The sequence below is a fragment of the Sminthopsis crassicaudata genome, chromosome 4, assembly GCF_048593235.1.
Source record: "Sminthopsis crassicaudata isolate SCR6 chromosome 4, ASM4859323v1, whole genome shotgun sequence".
Lineage (NCBI taxonomy): Eukaryota > Metazoa > Chordata > Mammalia > Dasyuromorphia > Dasyuridae > Sminthopsis > Sminthopsis crassicaudata.
The window spans coordinates 383,799,223-383,820,447 of NC_133620.1; the positions used below are offsets into that span (position 1 = coordinate 383,799,223).

The 21,225-nt window shown below is 34.2% G+C and overlaps 1 protein-coding gene across 4 annotated transcripts in view; it reads right to left on the reverse strand.

The window, feature by feature from the left end:
• The window catches only part of PCNX2 (pecanex 2), a 370,349-nt gene that overhangs the window by 202,078 nt on the left and 147,046 nt on the right, over positions 1-21,225 (reverse strand). For all 4 annotated transcript variants that reach the window (XM_074262410.1, XM_074262411.1, XM_074262409.1 and 1 more), the window contains exons 16-17: positions 3,521-3,630; positions 1,653-1,749 (exon numbers count right to left, since the gene is read on the reverse strand). In XM_074262410.1, the coding sequence (XP_074118511.1) occupies positions 1,653-1,749; positions 3,521-3,630 (207 nt within the window). The remainder of the gene's footprint in view (positions 1-1,652; positions 1,750-3,520; positions 3,631-21,225) is intronic.

Below are 21,225 nucleotides of genomic sequence, written 5' to 3' on the forward strand. Positions count from 1 at the left end.
GAAAAATCAGGGGTCATCTTAAATATAAACATGATCACCATTTCACAGTGATTTTTCATTGTTGCAGTGTTATTTTAGTCTTATCCAATGTATGACCCCATTTGGATCTTTTTTTGGGGGGGGGGCAAAGACACTGGAGTGGTTTGCCATTTCCTTCTCCAGCTCATTTTACAGAAACTGAGGCAAATGACCTCCCCATGTCACATAGCTAGAAAGTATCCAAGGTCAGTTTTGAACTCAAGAAAACGAGTCTTTCTGACTCTATATGAGGCACTCTATCCACTATACCACTTAGCTGCCCGTCTAACATTTTCAGGCACAATATAAATGCCAGCTATTATTATCAGAATATTTGGGGGAAGATCACCTTAGAATTTGGTTCATCTTCTTTTAGAACAATAAAGTCTGTCTGTCTCTATTTCTGTCTCTCTCTGTGTGTATACTCAGGTGTGTTGTAGGAAGTCTCAAACTTCAACTTAGGAAAAGGTACTATAACTAAAAATGAGAAAAGTTCAATCTAATTTAAAAAAAAAAATGCTATAATGGGGGTGGAATTATATTTCATAATGGCCTACTGAAAAATTATCGAATCATCCCAAACATCACATCTAATTTCCTAAAATAATAACTCTAAATACTATATAATAAAACATTTCTAAAATATGTAATTCAAATAGGGAAATATGATAATCAAACACATTAAATTAAAAACATGATGCTACATCACTATCTCTCACATAAAATGATTACTTGTTTCTTTTTAATTACTGTCTTTTTGGTAATAAGAAGTCAGGTGATAATAATGCTAGTAATGGTAATAACAGCAGCTGGCATTAAATGACATTTTAAGTTTTACAAAGTACTTTCCCTATATTATCACATTAGGGTCACAATGTGGAAAGGGTGTGTTTGTGTTGATTTTTTTTTTGAGGTTTAGGGATTAGTAGTCAAAAAAAATATTATTCTTTAGTTTACTGTGCTGTTTTCTTCTCTTCCCTCTGCCTCAGCTCAACAGATTCTCCACTTTCCCTCCTCTGAGATTTCCAATAGTTTGAGACTTCTATAAGTGGCCAGGGAAACTTAAGGAACCCATCAGGTAACATGCTGACTAAGGTGAATTAATTGCTGTATTGCTTGCTTACCATAAGTAGCATAAGTGCCTATGATTGGCAGAGTACCAAAAATGTGACTTGTTCTGAATTGATACTAAGTCTTTTAAGGCAGTTTTCGATTTATGAGCAGGTTGTATTCCAAAGGCTTGTTTATAAATTGTTTGTTTGGAACCCAGAATGCATTTTACTACAGAAATGAGATTTGTACATGGTGGTTACTATCCTAAGACAGTCTATAAAAGTCAACTTAACCAATAATGTACTTAATATACATGATTATACTAACAAAGCCATAGAATTTAATTACCATGATTCCATGAGAAACATGTTTTGAGTTTCAACTTGGAATTCTAGGAATATATGTCTTTCTTGCCAGACTTGCCAAGCAATGTAAAATTAGCTCAAAATCTAGCTCAAAATCATTTGTGATCTGGGGCAGGACATTTTGTATTAGTATTGCATTTGGGGATATGGAAAGGGATGCTATGTTGGGATTTAATGTCATTCATCTGCAGTATAGCATAAAGATAATGGACTTACCACTGAGTCTCTCATCTTCTTGGGAAGTGGATCTGATGACATCTCTTCCAAATTTGGGTGTAAGAAGTGGGGAAATAATTTACATTGAATAAAGGACCTAAAAGTGGATAAATACAAACTTTTCCTTAGAAAACATGTTCTTCTGAGAGTGTTTTAAGTAACAAAATAATATATTTAATTATATAGGCAAATGGAGGTACTCCCCATTTTATTCCTAAATATAGGTCATTTAAGCAATTGAATCACACAAATATTTTTGTTTTCCCTTTGCTCCTAATGGATTATTTAAATCATATGTTAAAAAATAACTACTCACCTTAATTCCCAATAAATACTCCTCATTTTTAATGTATACCATTGGTCTCTTAGAAATTCAAAATATTGTATCAAAATGAATTTAATTATCCAGACAACATGGCCATGAGGAAGAGGATGATCTGATATAACTTTCCAAAATAAAAGAGAAGAATTAATGTTTTGTGTAAGAGGCTTAATAAAAGAATTTGAAAAATAGGTTTATTTCTCTCAAATCCTGAGGAGGAGTAGTCAGTCACTGTCTAGGGCCTTAGATCACCAGTTTGGAGTTTGGGAAACAGCTCTGAGGAGCATATTTTTACATATCCAAGTTCTAACAGGTTCTAGTTCATATTTTCTCAGATCTCATTTAATAGTCACATGGTAAAAGTTTACTGAATGGAACTGAATTCTGCTATATTGAGGGAATCAGCAACAAGACAAAAGAATTCTTCCATCTTTTATCTCATTCAATGTATAATATTACTACTAAGACACTTACCATAGGCATTACAGCTTTTTTTTGGTGACATCCACAAAAATTTTATTCTTTCACTTTGTGATAAGCTCTCTTGAAAGGATAAACTAAGCAAGTAAAATGCTGACCTACTTCTATGTTTGACCTTCTCTCTGACCCTTCTTCCTCACTCTTTCATCATTATAGATGATTATAATTTTCATTTTGACATAGATTTCATTATGGATTTCAGCATTATAGAATAACTATAGTCTCTCTGATATCCACAGTAGTAATTGTCTATTAGTCCAAGTGTTTCTCTACCTTTGGGAAAATTATGCAAGTTGGTATTATGGACACAGGGTACAATTTTATGTAAAAATAAGATATTTCATTCTAAAATAACACATATAACAACAATTTATTGTTAAAAGATATGATTAAGGGATAAAATACTAGGAAGTTGATGTGAAATTGGAAAAAGTCATTGTTAAAGGGTTTCAAACACTTAGGTTTAATTTGTAACTTTGATTTCAGAAGAATTATGTGTCATTTTGGAGAATGATGAGCAGAAACACTTCCTTCTATCTTGGGCATATTCTGTAGTACATTAAGGATTATTTTTTCCTAAATAACTAAAATATCAACTTCCATTTCCAAAATTAAATTTTTCTAATTTGTATGGGTACAGGTTTGCTACTCAGGAAAAAAAAACAAAACACAACAACTTAGTGTAAGTAAACAGATTATGCGTTCCTTGCTTGCTTCACTGAAAGGGCAGGCAAAACCCTGGCTTTGTGGACCACATATCATCCCAGCCCTGCAGAAAGACATTTGTTTTGTTTATTTTAAAGCAATGAAATCTCAAATAAAATTAGATCTTGACCATTAATTTCAGGTAATTCTCTGTGTTTTAATGATTTCTCCCCTCCTTCCTCTCCCCCATCCACCCTGTGAGTTGTTAATTTTATGGGAAGATGGATCAGATCACAGTGAATGCTGAACATGATCTCCACACTTCAGGGAAAATGCAACCCTGCAGAAATTTTGTCTAATATGCTAGTCTAAGGGAAAATGCAAGAATAGCACAATGTAAAGAATTAGCCATGGTACTTACATTAAAACAGATGGATCACTGCTTTGTCTGCTAAGGTGATAGGAAACTGCAACCAAAAGACCACAGAAGGCAGAAAACAGAGCAGGAATATGTTGTGTACTCCAAGGTTCCTAAAAAGAAAGAAAAAACATTAGAAAAAACTACACATAAAAGATGAACTAGATAAAGGGTTCATTGGAACCAAAGGGCACTTCATAAAAAAGCCATTGATTCATCACTCACAAAATGGCCAAGCTCAAATTTTTGACCGTTCAGTACTTCTCTTGACCCTAAAACCTCTATTTTCTATTTACCATTCTGGTTGCTATAGGTGACATTTTACAGATGGCCTTCCTTGAAATATGCTACACAGAAGTGAGTGTGATGCTTCAGATGTGAATTGGTCCAGGCATAGTACAAGAAGATTATTACCTCTTTAATTCTTGATATATTTTCTTCTTGAGAACAGGTACCTTCATTATTGTTTTCATATGCTCAGAACCTAAGACAGTGCCTAGCAAAAAGGCTCTTAATAAGTCCTCACACAATCTTAGATTTCATTAACTTTTTTGGTTCCTGTATCATATTGTTGTTTCTATTTTTAATCATAAAAACTTCCAGTTCTTTTTTTACACAAATTATCATCTGCCAAATTTAAATTTCCTCCATTCTTTACTTGTACAGTTGAATTTTTGAACTTAAATATAGGATTTTGCATTTTTCTCTTAAATTTCATTTTTTAAAATATTTGACCTTTGTTCAATCTAACCTGCTAAAATATCTTTGTATTTTTATTCTGTAATTCAACAGAATTTCTCTCCTAATTCTATGTCATCTGCAAGTGTAACAAACATGGAATTTATGACTTCATATAAGTCATTAATAAAAAGCTGAAAAGTACAAATCCAATACAGAATCCACTAGTGTTCTTTCCGCAAGATGATAACAATCCACTTTTTATTACCTCCCTGAGTCTGATATTCAATCTGCTCTGAATATACCTGCATATAGGTGACATTTCTATTTTATCCATTATGATATTATTGCTAAATACTCTTTCTGAAATCCTGAAGTAGTAAGTTTATAGCACTCCACTAATCTAAGAAAAATAAAGAATAAAATTAGTCTAGTATGTCCTGTGCTTGATGAGCCCTTGTTACAGTGCAATGATTGCTGCCTTTCTTAAATGGTTAAAATCGTGGCCTAAATGATAGTACAGTTAAGTGGATCTGGCATTGATTGAATGATCAAATTCAAAGAGTACCCATTAATGTGTCAATGGAAGAAAGTCTCTAGCACATTTTCCCAGCAGCTTGCCATTGATTCCATGCAATTTGATATGTATATTAATGTCACAGAAGGATGGATAGAGGGCATGACTATTACATTTTCAGATGACATAAAATTAGGAGGAATAGTTAATATCTAACAAAGCAGAGTCAACATTCAAAGAGATTTCAAGAGGATAGAAGGAAAGGTAGCATGTTAAGGTACAAGAGCTGAAAACAGAAAGATTGAGGTTCAAATCCTATCTCAGCCATTTTTTAGTTGTATAATTCAAGGTAATTCACTAAATCTCTTTGTAACTCATTTTCTTCCTCTATAAATGAAGAATTTAGGTTTTCTAATTTCTTTTTCAATTTTAAATCTATAATCCTATAATCTAATAAAATAAAATTGAATAGGGATGAGTATAAAGTCCTATAGCTGGATCCAAAAACAAAAAATGCACAAATGCAGAACATGGGAAACATGACTAAATAATACTTTCATGAGAAGGGTCTTCTCACCCTTGGATAATACAATTCATATGTGTTGTTTTGAAACATGCATGTGGTTTTAAAATACAGTATGCCGACCTTTTCTATTGTGATGTTGATGCTCTTTGGTGTAGGGGATAGTCTGAAATCTCAAAATAAGTAAATAATATGACTAGAAACTTCCCAAGCTGACAGAAACAGACAAATAAGAAAAATAAATTTCTCTAGATTGTAATCGTTCTCTTGGGGGCAGGTTTCTTGGGAAGCTTCTGGAGGCAGTTCCGATTTCAGTTCCTTTCAGTTCAGTTCCAATAATCCCAAAATGCAGCCAAGAGTTAAAGTCCTTTATTGTCTCCAAATCTTATGTCCAGATTCTTTATTTTCTCCTTCAAGCCTTGTCTCCTTCACTTGGTTCCCGAGAGCTCTTGTCCGAGTTTCTCCAGCCAGCACAACAGTGGAATTTGGAATGAATCAGACTCTGCCTCCAAGAGTGTGGGATTGTGGGTTTCTGCCTTGTGAATCTCCTGGAAGTCAATCCTAGTTCTGAATCTCCCAAAGTCCCCTTTGGCCCTGAATCTCCCGAAGTCCTCTTCTCCTAAGTTCCCTGAAGTTCTCCCATGAAGTCCCCTCCTTGAATGAACCTTGGCTTTTTATATCCTCCCAGAGAATGGGCTTGTGGTTACTCCCTGGGCTTGGGGGAGTTCTTTAAAAGTATGCTCTCTTAAAGGTGTGAATCTCATGGAATTCTAGTAAATACATTACTGAACTAGAGAATTGTTAAGTACCATGCTAAATTAGATAATTATATCCATTCCAGTGACTTAGCACCTTGTAAGAATCCTAACAAACAACCATAGGAAAGATTAAAAAAAAAAAAAACAGAAAAAGAAAAAGAAGGGAACATAGCATGTGTTGATGTACATTCAGTCTCCTTAGGTCTTTTTTTGTGGTTGCAAATAGCATTTTCTGTCCAGTCTATTTATTTATTTATTAGTTTAATAGTTATCTTAGTCTCTATTTTATTAATCAATCCTTTGAGTTTCAAAATTTTTAATTTGATATTTAATTGGACATTTTTAATTTGTACTTTTTCTAGCTTTTTTAGTTGCATGCCTAATTCATTGATCTCCTCTTTCTCTATTTTGTTTACATAGCTATTTAGAGATATAGGGTTTCCCCTAAAAACTGCTTTGGCTGCATCCCAAGGGTTTTGGTATATTGTCATATTATTGTTGTTTTCTTAAATGAAAATATAGATTGATTCTGTGATTTGTTGTTTGACCCACTAATTTTTTAGAATAAGATTATTTAATTTTCAATTGGTTTTTAGTCTACCTTTCCCTGCTACTGCTTTATTGAATATGATTTTTATTGCATTGTGGTTTGAAAAGGAATACTATTTATTCATTTTTGCATTTGATTATGAGGTTTTTGTGCCCTAATACATGGTTAATTTTATGTGTAGGGGCCATGTACTGCCAAGAAAGAAAAAAAAGGTGTGTTCTTTTCTGTCTCTATTCAGTTTTTTTATTTTTTATTCTTTATTATTTATTTTGTGGTTAAATTTGTCTGATTTGGAGAGGGGAAAGTTGAGATCCTTCACTAGAATAGTTTTGCTGTCTATTTCTTCCTGTAACTTGCCTAAAATCTTCTGTGCCATTTGGTGCATATATATTTAGTATCATTATTACTTCATTATTTACTATACCCTTATCAAGATGTACTTTTCTTTCTTATCTCTCTTAATAGGATCTATTTTTATTTTTGCTTTCTCTAAGATCAGAATTGCTATCCTTTTTTTTTTTTTTTAACATAAGCGGAAATATAATAAATTCTGTTCCAGCCTTTTACCTTTACTCTGTATGGGTCTCTCTGGGTCAAGTGTATTCTTATAAACAGCATATTGTAGGATCTGTTTTTTAATCTACTCTGTTATTTGCTTCTGTTTTATGGGAGAGTTCATCCCATTTACATTAACAGTTATGATTACTACCTCTGTATTTCCCTCCATACCATTTTCTCCCTTGTATATACTTTTATTCTCTTTCCATCCTGTCCTTAGTCAAGAGGACATTTTTTTTTATCCAGCTCACCCACTATCTTATGTCATATCACCCTCCTCCTCTTAGTAGTGTTTTTTTAACCCACTCCACCCACCACCTTATATTTTATCAACTCTTCCCATCTTCTCTTACTTTTTCCTCTAGTATTTTTGTTCCTCCCTTTTATTTTCCTCTTTCTCCTCCTACTTTTTTATAAGATTAACTGAATCATTAAAGTATTCCCTCTTAGGGACTTGTATGTGCAAGAATGTTTGTGGCAGCCCTCTTTGTAGTGGCCAGAAACTGGAAACTAAGTGGATACCCATCAATTGGAGAATGGCTGAATAAATTGTGGCATATGAATATTATGGAAGATTATTGTTCTGTAAGAAATGACCAATAGGATGATTTCAGAAAGGTCTGGAGAGACTTACATGAACTGATGCTGAGTGAAATGAGCGGGACAAAGAGACCATTATATACTTCAACAACAATACTATATGATGATCAATTCTGATGGACATGGCCATCTTCAACAATGAGATGAACCAAATAAATTCTAATAGAGCAGTAATGAACTGAACCAGCTACACCCAGTGAAGGGACTCTGGGAGATGACTATGAACCACTACATAGAATTTCCAATTCCTCTATTTTTGTCCACCTGCATTTTTTATTTCCTTCACAGGCTAATTGTACACTATTTCAAAGTCTGATTCTTTTTGTACAGCAAAATAACTGTACGGACATGAATACATATATTGTATTTAATTTATACTTTAACATGTTTAACATGTATTTGTCAACCTGCCATCTGTGGGGGGGGGGAGGGGAAAAATTGGAACAAAAGGTTTGGCAATTGTCAATGTTGTAAAATTGCCCATGCATATATCTGGTAAATAAAAACTATAATTTTAAAAATAAGTAAATTATTCCCTCTTAGAGCCAAAACTGATGAGATCAAGCTTCAGACAATGCTTGTCTGCCTTCCTTTTTCACGTGGATTGTAATAGTTCTTTTGAGCTGCTTGCTGTGAATTAGTTTGTCCATTATACTTTGCCTTTCCTCTTTTTCCAATACAGACCTTTCTCCACTCCATGTCTTTTTCTTTGATGTTATCACATCAGAGTCCCTTCACAATCACACATTCAGTCCATGTGATGGCCTCCTTTGTCTACCCCAATACAGTTCTCAAGAGTTACAGATATTCTTTTCCCATGGATGTTAACTGTTTAACATATATATATATATATATATATATATATATATATATATATATATCCTCTGTTTACCTTTCTATGGAGCTCTTGAGTCCTGTATTTGTAGATTAAAATGTCTGTTTTTCAGTAAAAATGATTGAAAGTCTCTTAGTTCATTGAAATTCCATCTCCTTTGTTAATTCTTGGTTATAACTCCAGATTCCTTGTCTTCCAGATATTGTAGAAACTGCCAGATCTTGAGTAATCCTGACTGCTGCTCTTTGATATTTAAATTGTTTTTGTCTGGCAAATAGAATGAAAGCTCCCTGAAGGCAAGTTTTTGCCAATTTTTTTTTTCAAATCTGTATTTTCAGGGGGCAGAGTCCAGATGGTGAAGAGGAATCAGGCTTTTGTCTGAGCTCTTCCTGCCTTCCCTCAGATCAACACCAGATCAAACCACTGAATGAGTTTTGAAGTGACAGAATCCACAAATATTTGGAGTGTGACAAATTTCCAGCCAAAGATATTTTGTAAGAACTTCAAAAATCTATTTCCAAGCCTACACAGTGCTTGCTTTACAGATGATGGTTACACAACAAATTCTTGAATATGAAAATCTGATTTTATCACATCTATTCTTTTTGTTTCTCTGACATCTTCTGGTTCCCTTCTCTGTTAGGTAAATTATATTCCTTTTACCTTAATTTCTTACTTTGCTCTACAGAATGAGAAGAAAAAACCACCAATTAAGAAAAACTTTAAAACATCCCCTACCCAATATCTTAAAATATGCTTTCTTTATATAGTTTTTGTCTGCGCTACTTTCTAAATTAGAAACTGTCAAAGGGAGATTGTCTTTTCTTTAAAATGTATCCCAGACACAGTCTACATATATCCTTTAGACATTAAACATCTACTCTTTGGTTATAAATACCTGTTGTGAATATGGAAACATCCTGGCACTTACTCTTAGAAAATGATACAGCTATTTTGACTTCATCTCTGATCTCACAGAAATCTTTTCATTGTAGAAGCTCATTCTACCTCTTGATTACTTCTCACACTAGAAGTGAGCTCTTTCCCAGCAGCCTCATTTTCTGATTGGCTGACTGCTTTTAAGGAGGCCTATCAAACCAATAATAATTTCATTCCTCTCCAGACTTTACTGCTACTTGAAGTTTATATTTGCTTTTACAAATAACAAGTCTTTATTACTATGGCCTCTGTGCCAAGTACCTTCTACTTTTCTACTTCCACACTTCAGTTTTTTTTTAATGTGTTGTTTTTTCCCATTAGAACTGAAGCTCTTTTATGGGAGGGACTGTATTTACATCCTTAGCACTTAGCACAGTTCCTAGCATAAAAGATGATTTTGTCTTTATTTTGTTGGGTAAAATAAATGAACTGATGAGAATTCAAAGTTTCTTAAGCCAAATTACAATAAATAATTTTAAAAGTAAATATTTTCCACTTTGCCTAAAAGATCAAAATCTCTGAAAAACACAATGTGTGGAAGAATTAATTTGAGAAGTGTCCTATGTGAGCTAACATTTATGTTGTGGTATAAATTATAGAGTACTTTCCCCCAACATTTTTATTAGAGAGGTAGCATAAGAATAAAAACTATATTCATTTTAAAGATGAAGAAAGATGATGAAGACCATGATCATGGTTACTGCAGTTAAGGAATATTAGAGACAAGATCTAAAGTAGTCTCCTAATGTGGTGAAATGATTATTATACATGATATTGGAAAAATTAGATTTAATTCAGGCTTTGTTTCTTACTATTTTCAATGAGATCCTTAGTACCATCAGACTCTCAATTTTCTCATCTATAAGTTGACCTCTAAGGAAGGAAGACCTTCAAGGTGTCTTCAAACTCTAAATCTATGATCTGATTATTCATGTCAGGACTCTTTCAATTATATAAGGATAACTCTTTAATGAATTTGGGCATAGTCTTCATAGCAGTAGCAAAGATATACATATCAGATGTTCTGTACACAAAACTTGTAAAATCCATGATTTTTAAAATGTATTTAGATAGGCAGAACAGCTAAGTGGCACAGTGGATAGAGTGCTGAGCCTGGAGTCAGAAAAATCTGAGTTAAAATCTGTTTTCAGACACTAGCTGTGTGACTTCAGCCAAGTCATTTAACCCTATTTGCTCAGTTTCCTCATCAGTAAAGTGAGCTGGACAAAGAAATGGCAAACTACTCCATATCTCTGACAAGAAAACCCTAATTGGAATGAAGAAAAATTGGACATGACTGAAAACAACTTAAGAGCAACAATATTTAGATGGGCAAACTTACTTTTACTCATATCTTTGTAATCCAGCTTTCATACTGCTCTCAGAATAATCTTACTGATTATGTCAATATTGTGTTAAAAAGTTTAGTGAACATCAAATTGTTTAACTTGATATTCATGGTCCTATACAGTCTAGTGCCACCTTATCTTTTCATCTTTATTAAACTCACATAACTTTCTTTCATATACTCTAAGAAAATGCATAAATTATTATTTTCCCCTTATATTAATAGTAATTTAATATCAGGGAATGCACATTTTTTAAACTTTCTATTTCCTTATTCTCTCCTAGGCCAAAACAGCTCTAAGGGACAAAGCTGATAATGAGTTTGGGTTAATATTATCCTCAATCTTGGGTGAGAACCCACCCCATGGGAATATAAGTGACTTGCTCAGAGGTAGATTCCTTTGTCTATATTGCCCAAGTCAAGGATAGTCTGGGTAGAAATGGGTAATAGTGACATATTCAAAGTTATATCCTCCAGCTCCTAATTAGAATAAGCCTGTCTCTCATTATAATAGTCATCCTCTCATTAATTGTTAAACACTTGGTGTATGGAGCACCTACTCTTCTGAGGGATGTTTAAATTCTCAGCAGTCCTCAAAGTTTGTCTTTGATTCTCAAAGATGCCACTGACCTCATTTTATTAATTGCTAACTATAATTAATAAATTAATGATAATTACCCAGAAACTATGTCTTTCAGACTTTTCATTTGTCACATTCCTGACTTCTATCTTATGACTCCCCAATATCTGGAATGGTATTCCTACCCATCTCTATTTCCATTTGAGTCCCTCTCTTTCTTCAATATCTTACACCATGATATATTACCTTATGTTTATGGCTATACTTGAGTATATCATATTTTCTAATTCACATATGCTCTCAAGAGTCTCATTTCTCAGAGAATTTTTGACAACAAAATAGACACCTGCCTGGATGAATTCTGATGATTACATTTTTTTAATGGTTACATTTTTCACAAAGTGCTTTGCAAACTTTAAAATGCTTTGTAATAAAGTTTGAGATCTGGTTTGCCTAGGTAAACTACCTTCCTTAATACTTTTCCCCATTTATTTCTTTGATATTCTTGACTTTTTATTCTTCCAGAATAGTTTTATAATTGGGGGAATATCTATCTTTATCTATTCATCTACTTATCTGTATGTATGTATATTTGCATATATGTATATACTACTTATTCTACTTAAGAATGGATAGTAATACATGAAAGATCCCATTTAGACACCTAAAATAAGTTGTATATATATATATATATATTATTATAACTTGTGAAATCTATAAGAGGTAGGCAGCCTGATATTCTTCCTTAAAATTATCATAGGAAATGAGTTACCATTTTTTGTTTGATTTTGATTTTCCTCAGTTCAGATAATTCTTCATGAGTACATTTTATGAGTAAAGATAAATTTATAGCAATTTATAACTCTTAGAGAGTTATTTAGGTCAAGGAGAGGTTAAGTGATCTGTCCCTGGGTCATATGATCTAATATGTATTAGAGGCAAAACATGAGTCTACATTTGCTTGTTCACTTTCCAATATCCCATGCTGCCTTTTATGAGTTATCACAGGATGTTCATAATTCTATAGAAGAGTCAATTAACTAAACAATGGTATATCATCTTCCATTGAATAGGTGCATAACTGGAGTAGCTAGGTTGTGCAATAGATAGAGCAGTGGGCTTGAAATGAGGAAGACTGAAATCTCTGAGTGCAAATCCAGTCTCAGACACTTCCTAGCTGGGTAACTCTAGGAAAGTCACTTAAACTTGTTTGCCTCATTTTCCTCAACTATAAAATGAGCTGGAGAAAGGAAATGGCAAATCACAAATATTCTTGTCAAGAGAATCCCAAATGGAATCATAGAGAACCAGATATGACTGAAAACATTTGTATCACAACAACAAAAGGTACATACATGATACATCCTTTTGGAACCTTTTACTACTATGCCCACCGATACACAGCTTACAATTCTCATTAGAAGGAAATTATTAATAATTTTTAGTTCTCGTATTCCTTCTGGTACCAGAAGGAATACAGAGTAAATGATTATACTCATTCCTTTATACATGTGATTTCATTTATACATAATCAATAGCTTAAGGATAAATTATTACAGATGAAAGTACATTCATAGGTACAGAGAGAGGTAATTAATACATTTTCTATATGGTAAAGGCAAAGTAAATGCCAGAATAGCATATTTCTTTCCCTGAAATGTGAATTTTGTAGCAGATGTGGATCCCACATTTAAGGTCTAACTTTGCATGGTTTTTAGCCTGGATTCTTATCTCCAAATGGATCATCCCTTTAAGAATATACAGCTCTGACAGGTAACAAAGTGGCAGGCCACCCAGATGGTCCTAGATTCTTGACTAGAAATTTGTGCTGAAGCTCCAGTCCCTTGATTTGATCTCCATAATGCAGGAAGCGAATTTTCAACTCATATGATGATGTTATTTAGAAATTATCACAAATTCCTATTGCATTTTTGAAGCGTGAGATTTAAGACTCTTCTGTTTTCTTTAAGTAGAAGAAGAAAGAAATTTAAAGGGAATTTAAGGGACCATTTAATCTAATCCCATGCTTTTATAAATGAAGAAAAGAGGCTCACCCAGGTAAAAGGAAACATATGAACTATATAATAGTACCAGTACTTTCCTTGATTTCCATGACTATCCAGATTTTCCCCTCGAATGCAACCTGATTGGTCCCTGTTTTCCTATGCAATTTCTTGGGCTAGGACATAACAGGTCCCAGCCATTGTACTCAGTCATTGTACCTTGATGACTGACTGACCAAATGCATTCCTAGTTGAAGAAGAGAGGGGCTATTTTCAGAAAAATCTAAATGTTGTTTTGTATTATTGCATATTCTTGCTGAGGTAGAGCAAAGAAAACTTCCTCCTTTGTTCAATGGCTCACAAGTGTCACATTTCTTCTCAACACAGAATGTGAACTAAGAAGGTACTGGAATCACAGCAAGGCTATATAGATAGTTTTGGGCAAATCTCAAATCCAAAGAATCCAAAGCACTGTGACATCCTAGGAACTTCCTCGCAACACTAGGAATTATAAACTCCTTGGGTTACAGTATAGCTTTATACAAGATCAAAGATTCTCTGAGCTCATTTTTAAAAATTGGCTTGATTTTTAATATTTAATTGGTTTCCTTTGCAACCCTTTGTATTATATTTATTTCATGTATTTACAAACTTTTCTGAGAATGGACCCATAGGCTTTACCAAAAAAAGAGGTCCATGATAGAAAAAAAAAAGGGTAAAGAGTTGCTGAACTAAAGTGTGGTCTACTGAGGTGTGCCATTTAGGTCATCTTCTCCCATTGGCCTCCTTCCAGGGACTTCCATTTTGGGGATGGGACAAGTCCTTTTTATATTTCATTCCCATTGTACTTTTGACTCTTGCTTTAACCACCATTTCTCTAGTCAGTAGCTTCCTTCCCTCCTGTCCCTGGGGAGTATTTTTCTCTTAGCTTTATTTATATTTCCAATTCTTAGCAAAGTTGTCAGGTCATAATAAACAGTTAATAAATACACATCTATAGAACTAAACAGCACATAAAAGGAAAAATTAAGGAGCATGAAGATATTGACATTATAAAAGTGTAACCTACTTTAATAAAATGTGATATAGAATGATAACTAGTGAATGAGAGCACATTGTCTTTTTGAAATAAAATAAGATCAATATTAGTTATTGTCATATCTTTATATAGGTCAGTTAGGTGGTGCAATGCATAGAACACTTGTCTTGGGATCAGAAATATTCATCTTCTTGAGTTCAAAACTGCCCTTAGACACTTACTAGCTGTGTGACCCTGGGCAATTCACTAACCCTCTTTACTTCTGTTTCTTGTTTATAAAATGAACCAGAGAAGAAAATGGCAAACCACTTCACTATCTTTGCCAAGAAAATTCCAAATGAGAACACAAAGAATTGCACAAAATAAAACAGCAACAAATCTTTAGATGCTCAGAAATTTTTAGAAATAACTTCTTTATCAATTTATCCCATTTGTGTTGGAATAAATGTTATCAAGAAACATTTCTCCATTCTCAAATGAAGGACACAGGTATTTTGAGTTTATTTTCATGTGATCTATTTTACATTGTCATCTATTTGGAAAATAGTGAGAATTATGGCAATAAGTACAATGATACATTTTTGGTTTCCTCTCCTAACAACAACAACAAATACTTCCACAACAACAAATTGTGAACAAAAAAGTGCTGAAAAATCACATTTGGGGAATTGCTATATTCCAATGACAGTACTCCAGTAGTACAAACCCAGCAGGATATAGATAAAAATATGGATCAGGAAATAGAGTCATTATAGAAGTAAATAAGATACCAAAGTAAAGAATATATGAAGCTGTTAGTTACATCATTTGAAACCAGACATGTGCCCATCACAAATTTAACAACCTGATCCAAACTTTAGGCCTAAGATAAATTATAGAATTCAGCTTAGTTTGGTAAGAAATGATATATTGACAAATGAAGGAATAGAAAAAAAAAGTGAGTACTTGTTTCTTGAGACTTGCTGACAGTGTTTGGTTCTAATGTACCCACAACTGAAGACCAAGTCAAAAGCTTCAAAGATTGTCTTCCAACCTCTATAATACCTGAAGGCCTAGAGAATGACTGCCCATACCCTATTTGGCACCTTGAGTTTATTAGACTTAATATCAAGTTATCACAGAATCAATAATAATGATTGTTTGGAATATAGCCAAATTTTTAGCATCAAAGCTATCCATATCAGTTGTGTACTATATCCCTTGGGCTGAACTTATGCAAGAGGTATAATAGTAGGACCTAAAAACAGCCATTGTCTAAGACCCTACAACAGGATGCTATGGGTAGGACAGAGAAACAAAATTCAGTAAAGGACTCATGTAGGAATATCTCATGCAAGGCAGTGCAAGTATTTAGGGACTGTCAGAAAATAGGCCAGTCTGACATAAATGAGATGGTTTGTTTTGAGCAAAAGTCATAAGGCTTAGGAATCACAGAAGAAATTCATACGAATATACATATGTGAAGAAAAATAGCAGAATCTGGGACTTTTCAGGGGAGTGAAGGGGAAGGAAGGAAAAAGGAAGAAGTAGACAAGAAAGAGGGGAAAGGAGAAAAGGAGAGGAAGAGGGAGAAAGAGGAGGAAAGAGGGAGGTGGAAAGAGGGATAAGTGAGGTCATATTCATCCTACTCATATAAAGATTTCTGAACGACAATTAATAGACCCAGTCAACCTCTATGGTTTTCAACTGCTTTAAGTCACGGTAAAATTGGTGAATTGAAAGCCAAAACTCTACTTTTACAAAACAAAGTGAAGAAAGATGACAAGTTAATATTCAGAGAAGAACAGAAAAAAGACAGGAAGAACTGGAAGGAATGTTCTGTCTCACTGATGCAGGAAATGCTTTCTGACAAAGCATATCATTTCCTTGAAATTCTTGAATCAATAGAACCATTAAGAAGCAAAAAAAAAAAAAAAAAAAAAAAAAAAAAAAAGAGAGAGAGAGAGAGAGAAGATGGCCCAAAACTGGATAGTAGTTAATACTGAAAGGACTAGTATGAAATGTCAGTAGTTTCATCGTCGTAAAAAACAAAATATATTGGGCTGGGCTTTTAAATAATACAGACTTACTCTTCATGAATGGATAAGATCTCTTCATAAGGTCAGTTAGTTGTCTTCATGGGAAAAAATGAATGAGAAATGGGTAAAGGTTATTTGTATACTGACAGAAAACTGATTTATATTTGAATACTTGCCAAAAGTCACATTTCTAATGGTCATTATATATTGGGTTTAAAACAAGCATGAAAGTTAGTAGAAATGAATGTTTTATGTAGTTGAGGGATACATTTCACTTCCCATGATCTTTTTATGAAATGTTCTTTCCATTTGTCAAATCAGAAAGCTGGTACATAAACAAAAAGGCATTTGGGAATATTTGAGTTGTTTTTTTTTTTTTCATCTTGGGAAGAGGAAGTGTTACATTTGAGGTCTTAGACCATTACTGACATGAAGTAGAATTCTTGAAGAAAATTATATAAAAAAACTATTTTAATAAAGCATAAAAGGCATTAACTCAGAAAAGTTTTTGTTTCAAGGTTCAAAACTGTGCAAGGAGAAGCAAGAATGGACATACTGACCCAAATAATCCCAATAGGGATAGATTTTTTTCTTTTTTGTGTATTTATGACTAATGTTAAACTTTTTCTACATTAACAATTTAATCAAATATTTACATAGATCTGAGTTCATTTCTAGCCTTACTGCATGACCCTGGAAAAGTCACTTAACATGATTTGCCTCAGTTTTTTTTTCATCTATTAAATGAACTGGAGAAGGAATTGGCAAACTAATCCAGTACCTTTTCCAAGAAAACCCCAAATGGGATCACAGAGTCAGATATGAATGAAATGACTAAGCAACAAATATATGCACAAATATTGTGTATATAGTGTGTATATGTGAATGCAAAGGCATTTAAATAATATGCATGATGTTTTCTCTGACTCCCAAACATAGAGAAATAAAATTATATGCTTATATGTTAAAATTCAAGACCTGTAATGATAGTTGTTTTTTAAACATAGTTATTAAAAATCCACATTAAAGAAATGGTTTGAGAGGAAGATGTAGTTTTAAACAATTTTTCACCTACTAATAATGAAGCCTATAATATTTGACAGTTCTCAAAATTAAGATCCCTAATTGCTTTGTGATGGATCTCAAGAGCCTCTGAATTGGGAATGATATGAATTGATGAATGTTGGCTCCAGAAAACTCCCACAGGCATTGAAATGTTTTTATATAGTAGAAAAAAAGTCTATTAAAGCCTTAGAATTTTACAGTAAGTTGCATATATACTTGCAAATTATGCTGATTTTAATGTTTAGAGAAACATTTAAAAAAAACTTTGAAAAAAATCATATCTTTGAAGGGAATCTTGTTTTCCATATTTTTTCTCAAGAAATTATAGATTTAAATTTGTTGGAATTTACTGTCCAAATAAATTCAAATCTTAATTACTTAATAATATCAGAAGGCCAGATTCTAATTTTACTCTGTATCTTATACATGGTTTAAATGGTTTCTTTAAAAAAGAAATAAAAGTGGGGCAGCTAGGTGGCACAGTGGATAGATCACCAGCCCTGAATTTAGGAGGACCCGAGTTCAAATCTGGTCTCAGACACTTAACACTTCCTAGCTGTGTGACCCTAGGCAAGTCACTTAACCCCAGCCTCAGGAAAAAAAAATTAAAAAAATAAAAGGGAAGGAAAAAGATATTCCTTTTTCAGAGAACTGAAGGGACATTTCTAAGCTTCATATCTTCAATTTATCACATTGGAAGTTCTACCTCAGGAATACATTTATTTTTAAGTTAAAAAGGGAATATGAAGAAAATGTTCCATAGGGATTTTCCTATAGGAATCTGGGATAATATTATTACCTTGTTGATTCCATAGTTCACAGTAATTTCACATCAACCATATTAGCATCTGTCAAATATCACCTAAAAATCCACTCAGGAAGCCCTCCTCAGTCTCTCTTTATTCTAGTTCCTTGTGTCTACTGATTTTTTCCAGTTTAACCTTAGAATAGCTTGTTTGTATATGATTATTTACATGTTTTCCCCCATTAGATTATGAACTAGGACTATATTTTACCTTTCTTTATAATCCCCAGTGCTTAGCACTGTTAATGGCACAAAGTAGGCACTTAATAAATGTTTAGACAGAGTTAGCATATGATCCTATACATATGTGGGCATTCAAGAGATACTATTCTATAAAAATAATAGGTATAACTGACATCTACATGGGTTTTTTTTGTTGTTGTTGTTGCAAAGAAGAATTGTTTTTGGAACGTAAAAGTAATCTAGGAAGAAAAACAAAAAAAATGCTCACAGTTTACACTCATTTCCCAGTGTTCCTTTTCTGGGTGTACCTGATTCTGTCCATCATTGATCAATTGGAATTGGATTAGATCTTCTCTATCCACTTCCATTAGAATACATCCTCATACAGTATCATTGTTGAAGTGTATAATGATCCCCTAGTTCTGCTCGTTTCACTCAGCATCAGGTGATGTAAGTCTCTCCAAGATTCTCTGTATTCCTCCTGTTGGTCATTTTTTACAGAATAATAATATTCCATAATTTACCCAACCATTCTCCAATTGATGGACGTCCATTCATTTTCTAGTTTCTAGCCACTACAAAAAGGGCTGCCACAAACATTTTGGCACATACAGGTCCCTTTCCCTTCTTTAGTATTTCCTTGGGATATAAGCCCGGCAGTAGCACTGCTGGGTCAAAGGGTATACACATTTTGATAACTTTTTGGGCATAATTCCAAATTGCTCTCCAGAATGGCCGGATTCTTTCACAGCTCCACCAACAATGCATCAGTGTCCCAGTTTTCCCACATCCCCTCCAACATTCATCATTATTTGTTCCTGTCATCTTAGCCAATCTGACAGGTGTGCAGTGGTATCTCAGAGTTGTCTTAATTTGCATTTCTCTGATCAATAGTGATTTGGAACACTCTTTCATATGGATGGATATAGGTTTAATTTCATCATCTGAAAATTGTCTGTTCATATCCTTTGACCATTTATCAATTGGAGAATGGCTTAATTTCTTATAAATTAAAGTCAATTCTCTGTATATTTTGGAGATGAGGCCTTTATCAGAACCTTTAACTGTAAAAAGGTTTTCCCAATTTGTTACTTCCCTTCTAATCTTGTTTGCATTAGTTTTGTTTGTGCAGAAACTTTTTAATTTGGCATAATCAAAATTTTCTATTTTGTGATCAATAATGGTCTCTAGTTCTCCCTTGGACACAAACTCCTTCTTCTTCCACAAGTCCGAGAGGTAAACCATGCCATGTTCCTCTAATTTATTTATGATGTCGGACTTCCGGCCAAGATGGCGGCATGGAGGCAGACAGCTGCTTGAGCTCCTCGTTTTCTCTCAGAACTTACTTCATGACAAGCCTCTGACTTAATGCTTGACCCAGAAAGAAATCCACAAATAATCACCAAGAGAAGACATCCTTGAAAGTCGCCAGAAAAGGTCTGTGTTTGCTCAGGGGAGGGTCAATCAGACTGGGCGCAGACTGAGGGTAGGCAGCCAGAGCAAGACAGGCAGCTCACACAGCTCAGACCGGAGGGGGAGGGGTGCAATCTCTGCCGTTTCTGTGAAAGGGATTTTGCCCCAGTGTTGATGCTCCATCTTGGCAGCAAGCCAGGAGCTGCGGAGAGGGTGTAAACACCAGAGGTGAAGATTAAAACCCCAGAAAGCCAGCGTCTCTCAGAGCCCGGCCACCCCCAACCCCCACCTGGACTGACTTGGTGCATTCTCCGAGCCTCAGAGCTCAGACTCAGTACAGTCATTGCTGTTCTGTTAGTGGCTCTCTGCTGCCCTACCCCCAGTCTGTAGAGGAAGCCCATTAATACCATCCAGCCCCATCCCCCGCAAAACAGACCAAGTGTTTCTCTTGTCAGTTTGTTTTCTTTGATTCCTACTCTGACAAAATGAACAAAAAATTCAAAAGGGCTCTAACCATTGACAGCTTCTGTGTGGAGAGGGAGCAGATTTCAAATGCTGAGGAGACTAGGAACAGACTGTCCCCAGATGTATCCCCTGGGAGGGAGATAAGCTGCTCCTCAATACAAAAGAACCTCATAGAGGAAATCAAAAAGGCTCTCACAAGAGAGCTGGAAGAGAAATGGGAAAAGGAAAGGGAAGCTTGGCAAGAGAGCCTGGAGAAGTCATCCCATGCATTCAAAGACAGAGTGGATAAAGAAATCAAATCATTGAGAAACAAGATTAGTGAGCTGGAAAAGGTAAACAACTCCAAGGAAAACAGGATTAGTGAGCTGGAAAAAGAAATCAGCTCTCTAAAAAATAAAATGGATAAAATGGAAAAAAATTCCATAGAAGATAAAAACACAATTGGACAATTACAAAGAGATATAAAGAAAGTGAGTGAAGAAAATACATCATTGAAAATTAGACTGGAACAAGTAGAAATGAATGACTCAAGGAGAAACCAAGAGGTAGTCAAGCAAAACCAGAGAAATGAAACAATTGAAAAGAATGTCAAATACCTTACCAGAAAGACAACAGACCTGGAAAACAGATACAGGAGAGACAATTTGAGAATAATAGGACTCCCAGAAAAATGGGAGGAAAAAAAGAGCTTGGACACCATTTTCGAGGAAATTATCAAAGAGAACTGCCCAGACATTCTGGAAACAGAGGGTAAAATAGACATTGAAAAAATTCATCGATCACCTACTGAAAGGGACCCTAAAATCAAAATGCCAAGAAATATAGTGGCCA